General features: G+C 44.6%; 1 protein-coding gene across 1 annotated transcript; it reads left to right on the top strand.

Annotated features, from left to right (window-relative positions):
- Positions 1–1,160: 1,160 nt before the first annotated feature.
- LOC137427598 (suppressor of cytokine signaling 2) lies at positions 1,161–7,558 on the top strand. Its single transcript, XM_068117204.2, has 3 exons — positions 1,161–1,434; positions 2,081–2,234; positions 5,510–7,558. The coding sequence occupies exons 1-3, from the start codon at positions 1,405–1,407 to the stop codon at positions 6,085–6,087; spliced, it is 762 nt and encodes a 253-aa protein (XP_067973305.1). The 5' UTR covers positions 1,161–1,404; the 3' UTR covers positions 6,088–7,558.
- Positions 7,559–8,016: the final 458 nt, after the last annotated feature.

The following is an 8,016-nucleotide window of genomic DNA, read 5'->3' as shown; positions in this document are numbered from 1 at the left end:
GATCTGGATCCGGATCCAGATCAGAGAATTTATTTATTTATTTAAATTTTCACCATTGCGCATTGTTAGGTCTAAAACCGATATGCCTGTATGTCACGATATCTCATAAAGTTGAGATTGCTATACTAGAGAGCTTTAAAATGGTACGTGCTGCTTCCTTGCTTGAAGCAGCATTGCACAGACAACCATAGGTTGGCAACCGTTGCGCAGGCTCTGATGGGTCCTGCGTTGAAATTCCTTGTAGGGAACTTGGATTGACTGTAGATCCGAGAACTTGCACCGTTTCACTTACTTTATCTGGGGATGGGGGGAGGGAAGGGGGTAAATCGAGGAAAGGAAGGTAAGGGGTTGGGATGGTTGTGGACTTGTGGAGAAATCGTAAGTGGAAAGGTTTAAAGAAGGAAACAAAAAAAAGAGGAGGGAAGAGGAATGTATGAGACTGAAGGAAGGGGAGGGGGTTTGGGGGCTGCTGAGGTCAAGGGGCGGAAAAGGGGGATGGGCATCCTTTGCAATCGTCATCCCTACGTCACATATTAAATGTACGTAAGCAACTTCTGCTGACAACTACAAGCGCACGATAACATCACCAAATGCAGTTGTTCACAAATATAAATAAAAGCAAAGGGAAAATGAGATCTGAAAATAACGGTGAAGCTGAATTTTTGAATCCGTGGAGGTCAAATCAGCGCGCTTGCTTCTCCCCCTCCTCGCTCAATGTCCTCCCACAAATTAATATTCATAGTGACGTCATGCAGCCACGCCCAACATTTCTTCTGTTTCGCGTAATCTTTGGGAAACGGCGCCATTTCGCGCAACTGAATCGGGTGGTTTCTTGTTTCGGCCTTTCATGAAATTTGATTCGCAGCTCAGTTGTGATTATTATAATTGTTTAGCTCCGCGAAATTATATTTATATTATAATCGGATGACGTCATTTAAATTATGAAGCTAACACATCGATTTCCTTGTGAGTGCAAATTTTCGCTTCTTCTTTTGAACTGCATTCGGGGTCTTAAAGTTTAAAGGATAACAAACGCTTTCCATTTGAGCCGCGTAGTCATTACGAGGAACTTGGGGCGGGAGGGCGTGCCCCGAGGCGGGAGGGCGTGCCCCGGGGCTAGAGGGCGTGGCCAAGGGCGGGTGGGCGTGGCTTGACGTCAAGAGCGAAACATGAGAAGGCGTCGCGTGTCGCTCACCGTCAAATCTCGGTCGAGCTCGCGATCGCACACCTGTGCTCGCGCGCAAGTAAGCCTTTCGCGTCGACGTACCAGGTTACCTGACGGCCATCGGCGGGCGATGTACGCGAGGGTACACCTCGGCAGCTTTTGAGAAATCGACGTGCTCGCAACATTCGAACGATTTCGAGGGGTTCGAGTACTCGGGCATTAATCCGGTGACGAACCTCATGGGGCAAGAACGGCTTTTAGAGAATCAGGTGAGCCGTCAACGCACCTGCTTGCCCGTCTTCGCATTGCTGTGCACGTCATAAATCTTCCATACATATAATACGTACGATGTCAATGGAATTTTGGAATTAATTTTTCCTGGAGTTTGGATTCCCTTGGTTGTGCTTTGAGTGCAATCGCTATCCTGCAGATGCGGATCGGGTTGAAAATGTTAGCCAGGTGATGTAAAGGATAGCCAGAGACTTACATTTCTACAGATAACTTGCTACCTGTTCAATACCTTGGAAAGTCTCAATCTCTATCCTGCAGATGCGGATCGGGTTGAAAAATGTTAGCCAGGTGATGTAAAGGATAGCCAGAGACCGTTACCTTTCTACAGGTAACTTGCTACCTGTTCAATACCTTGGAAAGTCTGAAAGCCTATGGCTTTCATTATATAGGAGAGATATCCAAAAGTTTGGCATACTGTTGAGTTTCGAACCGCATTTGTTAAACGGTTTTCTTGCCACCCTCCCTCCAGCCCTCCTGTAACTTTGGGCATTTGCTATGATTCAGCTATTTCTGCATCACATTGTGCAAACTCAGATTTGTTTGAAATGGTTTGTTATGCAGTGAGCACACATGTGTCACTGGTGGTGATGACGCGCACTGACATTGTCATTCCGGTCCTCGCAGGTCCCGATGATTGATCATCGTAGAAAAGCCGAGTGCAACCCCGACAACACCGCGTTCCACGCTTCGGTCGACGCGAGGTTTCGTGCCAGACCAAAAGAACTCGGTTGGGACCTTGCAGATATTTTACCTGCCCGTGGCAATGACAACCACCAAGGTAAGCGTCAGTGGTAAATGGTGCACACAACCGATGTACACACAAAGCATACGCCAAGTGCTGAAATGTTTCAAATTTCCATTTGCCTTTTACAGCGATCTCAGGCTCATGGAAGAGTTATTACCTCCGCCACCGAAGGTGGATGGAGGTTATGTTTTCACCCCTTTCTGTCTGTTACCTGGTAAAAAAATAATTTTGGACAAGTATGTTGATCACTCCAGTTTGTGTGTTTTTTGTGTGTGTGTGTCTGTCTGTCCGCTCACTTATACTTGCTTACAGGTCACAATTTTGAACCGATCTTTACGAAACTTCACCAAATGGTAGAGTTGGCGGTCCGACAGAATCATATATATTTTTAGGTCAAAAGTTGAACAGAGGCCAAAGGGCAACCACTTTTTTCGAATTTCTAAAATGCTCAATTTTCATCCAATTGACTTGAAATTTGAATAGGATTTACATATCGGCAAACTGAATTCAGCCACCAACTGTTTTTGAGGTCAACATAGGTCACAAGGTCAACATAGGCCAAATTTCTAAAATTGTCAATTTGCATCCGATTAACTTAAAATGTGAAGGCGATTTGCATATAAGCTTACTGAATTCAGCCACCAACTGTTTTTGAGGTCAACATAGGTCAACATAGGCCAAATTTCTAAAATTGTCAATTTGCATCCGATTAACTTAAAATGTGAAGGCGATTTGCATATAAGCTTACTGAATTCAACCGCCAACTATTTTTGAAGTCAACTTAGGCCGAAAGATCAAATTTATAAAATTGACAATTTTCATCCGATTAACTTAAAATTTGAAGGCGATTTGCATATAAGGTCACAGAATTCAACCACTAATTATTTGTGAGGTCAAAAGGATGCTCTATGAGTGCCATTCTACTTTGTTCTGTTTTGCCATGTGTTGCTCCATGAGTGATTTTTCATTAGTCTGCTTGTCTGTGAACAAGATATCTCATAAAGTTGTGGACGGATTCGGACGAAATTTGGCAGAGAGGTAGCGTATGTGACAAGGACGAAATGATTAGATTTTGGTAAAGATCCGGATTCTGATCCGGCTACTAAAAAAATTTAAGTGATTCTTCACCATTGGGAGATAGGGCGAAAACCAATACATAGCAGGATATCTCAAAAAGTTGTGGACCGAACTTGGTGGACCGGTTGGGTGTGTGATGAGGACTAATCTATTCGATTTTGGTGAAGATCTGAATATGGATTTGGATACGAGAGTTATTTAATTTACAACTGATTCTTCACCATTGGGAGATAGGGCCAAAAAGCGATATATAACATGATATTAAAAACGTTGTGGATGTGTTACGAATAAACTTGGTGAATGAGTTGCTTCGGTGACGAGAACAAGCCGATTAGATTTTGGTTCAGGTCCGAATTCAGATCCAGCCTATCAGTGGGGAACAAAACAACCTGTTCAGCCTCGCGGAGGTATGCGCTCTCCCGAGTTCAATTCTAGTTTAGATTCTGTAATTGAAAAATCAAAAAGATTTATTTTGCTTTTAATTTTATCCAGCAATCTTACACCTGCGTTAACCCTCCCCAGTTCAAATCTGAACGCTCAACTCTCCCTCCTTCCCTCTGTTTATCTCTTCTGTGTTATGACACCCTGCGACCCTCTCTGCTGTCTTTCAATAGTGCTGCCCATAATGACCTCACGCTAGCCCTTCAATAGTGCAACCCATATTTATATCGACCATACAGTCTGGCACCCCACCTTGCTCTCCAAACTGTCTACCTATGACATCCAAGACCAATTCCACTCTCGGGTTACCGATGTCCTCTACTGTCGTAGCCAACGTGTGGCTTTCAGTTGAATCCTTTTATCTCCTCTCCTGTCGAGGCTGGAGTTCCCTGAAGCAGTGTTCTGGGCCCAGTCCTATTCCTAATCTTCATCAACGATTTCTGACTTTCTAGAAAATCCTCTTTCCCTATTTGCTGATGACTCCACCCTCCACCGTGATGTCCCTCATCGATCAGACAGGCTGCAACCTCTTCCCTCTACAGACCTTAAAAAAAAAAATCACAAGCTGGTCAAACATTTGGAATATGTCTTTCAATCCTGACAAATCTCAGTCTCATCCTCTCTCGGAAAGGACAGTCTGCCAACCGCTCACCCTCCCATCTACTTTCTTAGCAATCCTCTTGAGGAAGTTCAGCCATTCAAACTCCTGGTTTTCACTGTGAGTCATGATATTTCTTAGGCGAACCACAATTCAAAGTTGGCCTCCAACGCCAACTGCCAACTGGGCATCCTCCGGCATACAAAATCCTTCCTTGGCACACCTGAACTTTTATACACCTGCAAGGCCTTCATCCTCGGCTTGATTGGGTACTGCTCTCCCCTCTGGTTGGCTCCCCTGCCTCACATCATGCTCAGCTTGGCACCATGGAAACCAAGGCCTTCAAGAGCATTGGAATCTCCTGTGATGAAGCTGAGTCTATCTCTTTCACATCGCAGATGGGTCGGTAGTGTCTTGTCATCTACCACCTCCTTTCTGGTCTTGCAGCCTCTGCTCTTTCCATGCTTTTTATTTCCTCATCTTTCCACAGGGTGCACCATCAACCCCCTTCAGGTGAACCTACCTAAATCCAGGATCACTGCTTGCCTCCACTCATTTTCTGTTCATTTTTTTTCCACAACCATGTAACCAACTTCCATATCCTGTTAAATCGTCCCTCCAGGTCTTCAAGACCGCTCTTCACCACCATCTTAGATCATCCTCCATCCAAAACAATGATCTTCTCCACCCTCCCCAAACCCACCTCCTTCCACCCTTCCCGTTTTTCCCCTTCCTGAGTTTGCTTCTGTTTCTATGTTGTCCACGCCATGCATCCCCTCATTCCCCACATCCCTTATTTCTCAAATCTCCCTATATTTTGTCCCCCCTCTCATTCTGATACTTTTGTTCTGTTACATCCTGATACGTTCTATGTTCTAACCTATCCACGAGCCTCAGATTTGTATAAACAAAAAAACCCCCGAAGTGACTTCATCCTCGTCCTTCAGTAGCGCTGCCCATAGTAACCTCATGCTTTCTCCGATGCCGACCACTGCCGTCTTCTACTCTTGTTGACTCCCTCGCCTCCCTGTACCTCTCCTTTCCTCCACTCATGTATGATATTCCTGTCTGCCTGTTCACTTCTGCCGGTCTGTGAATTCTGCCGTTTAGCGTTTCCATAAGCCGAGATTCCCGTCAACAAATGTTTGGTAAATTTTAAACTTTGGCTTCACCAAGATGTTGCAATTCACAGGTGATGAGCTGCTGGACGTACCCTATCGGCTGCACACCCTCCCTTCGTTGGCCTCCTTGGCCACCGTGGTTCACGCTTGGCATCAGCTGGAGCAGAGTGGCTTCTACTGGGGGTCCACGAGCCAAGCCGCAACTTCGGCCGCCATTGCTTCGGAACCCGAAGGGACGTTTCTAGTGCGGGACTCTTCTGCCACGAACTGTCTTTTCACCCTCGTGGTGAAAACGAGCATAGGGCCTGCAAACGTTCGCATCAATTTTGACGGAGACCACTTTTCGTTGGATACCTGTCATCAAAATGACGAAGATTCATCCGAGAATTTTGACTCGGTCGTCGCCTTGTTGCTGCACCATAAAGAGTGCAAGGGTCCGCAAGTCTGGCTTGAAGGTCTCGGCGAGAACGGTGCATTGCTTGCGCTCGTTATCAAGCGGCCCTTGTTGAGGCACGGACACCCCCCTCAGCTCCAGCACCTGGGGCGGCTCAGAGTTCACCGGTATCTCGCTCCCGGCACCGACCTCGACACTCTTGATTTGCCGACCTGCATCCAAGACTTCTTGTTGTTTTATCCCTTCCAGACGTAGAAATGCAGAGACTTCCTGACTTGACGGACCTCGTACCACCCTGGTTCAGACGTCTCGTTACCGTACCACAAAGGAGTGAGGTGAACATAAAGACTGAAAAATGGTGTTCTGTAAAAATAAATACTGTATATAGTGGGGCGGCTTAGCCCAAATATTCAAAAGAATTGTGCATTTTGTGATACAAGCACCAAATTTGGCACAAATGTACATTAATATGTTGCGAACATTTTCAGATATTGGGCCACTTGAAATTCCGTAATTTTTTTTTCAAATTTTTTCAAATTTCGTAATTTCAAATTTTTCGGGTGACACCGTCACAATTTCGGTCTTCGAGGCCGGCCGATAGGCAAAGTGTGACCGGAAGGGACGAGGTTCTCCTGACCACGTGGCCCTCGATCTGGGAAGCGAGAGGCGTTCCATTAGTGGACGCGCCCCTCACGCCCGACTTTTGGGCGGCCCCGGCAGGCCGTTTGTTTTGACGTTCCGTGACAGGCCCCGCACCCCCACCTCCGGGCCGACCGGAAGCTTGTGCTGAGTACATCATACCTGAACAACTCAGTGAGGCAGAACACAGCAGTGCACACCAGGGTGACCCCTTCAGTGCATAAACCAATTAACCTGTCCACTGCAGGGCATATAGAAATGAAGTTATTTTCTGCATATAATAATAATATAAGTTCAGTTCTATATAACAATTTCTGTTATCACCACTACCACTACAACTACCACTACTACAAGCTTTGTCTGGAATTTTGTGGACTAACAGACAAACAGACATACAGACAAGCTGGGATCAAAACATTACCTCCTTCCACCATTGAGTGTAGAGGTAAACATCATGGAAATTATATCATGCCCTAGATTTAATTCATGCTTACCCGTGTATTTGCTTCACTGGTTCACAAGGGCTTTTGCATACATGTAATTCAGACTCTCGTCTTCATTGCTGACCACACAATGTTCGCAACATATTAATGTACATTTGTGCCAAATTTGGTGCTTGTATCACAAAATGCACAATTCTTTTGAATATTTGGGCTAAGCCGCCCCACTATATCGGCCGGCCTCGAAGACCGAAATTGTGACGGTGTCACCCGAAAAATTTGAAATTACGAAATTTGAAAAAATTTGAAAAAAAAAATTACGGAATTTCAAGTGGCCCAATATCTGAAAATGTTCGCAACATATTAATGTACATTTGTGCCAAATTTGGTGCTTGTATCACAAAATGCACAACAGGTTTGCTATGCTGCTACACTAATAACATTTCACTAAAAGGTAACTTTTACTGCGACAAGTCAGAGTCAAGTAAGCTTGTGTTATTTGGTCACCTGTCCAAATTGGAAAATGTTTCAAACACTTGTATTATATTTCTCTAAGTTATTGTCTATGGTCTCGACATATTCATGTAATTTCTCTAGCATGACATTGGCTAAACAGATTAAAGATCTTGGAGTTATTGTGCACAATGGATTTGGTTTTTTTTTTGTGCTTCTTTAGCCTCAACCGCAAGAAAGAGGCTGTCTCACAGTCGGTGTTTGAGAAGAAGATGAAGTGCACATGCCGATCTACTTTAATACAGATTGTTCGTCTGTTGTAATCGATAATACCCGTGTGAGGTTCTGCATTGTTGAATGCTTTGTTCAGGGATGAATGGACTCAAAACCAAGAGGGCTTTGGAGGGGGTGAGCATTTCCAATAACTATTTGTTGCTTTATCTCTACCAGAAATGGCCTAAAAGTACGAAATGAAAGTCTCAACTACCTAATTACCTCTGCCACAAAAGGTGGATGGAGGTTATGTTTTCACCTTTGCTACTTGTGAAAATTGGAGGGTTTTTATTTTTATTTATTTATTTTTTTAATTGGCATGTTATTCTGTTTGTATGTCAATAACCTACAGGTCACAAATTTAAACCGATCTTCACGA

This window comes from Myxine glutinosa, chromosome 5 (genome assembly GCF_964187855.1).
Source record: "Myxine glutinosa chromosome 5, kmMyxGlut1.1, whole genome shotgun sequence".
NCBI lineage: Eukaryota > Metazoa > Chordata > Myxini > Myxiniformes > Myxinidae > Myxine > Myxine glutinosa.
The sequence above is the reverse complement of the archived record's forward strand: the minus strand, read 5'-3'. Positions and strand labels throughout refer to the sequence as shown.

What these genes read in the sequence shown, in the direction of transcription:
- LOC137427598 (XM_068117204.2), top strand. Translation starts at nt 1,405, where the DNA reads ATGGGGCAAGAACGGCTTTTAGAGAATCAG. An exon ending in AACGGCTTTTAGAGAATCAG is followed by an intron (nt 1,435 to 2,080) that starts GTGAGCCGTCAA and finishes CGGTCCTCGCAG; the next exon opens with GTCCCGATGATTGATCATCG. An exon ending in TGGCAATGACAACCACCAAG is followed by an intron (nt 2,235 to 5,509) that starts GTAAGCGTCAGT and finishes TGCAATTCACAG; the next exon opens with GTGATGAGCTGCTGGACGTA.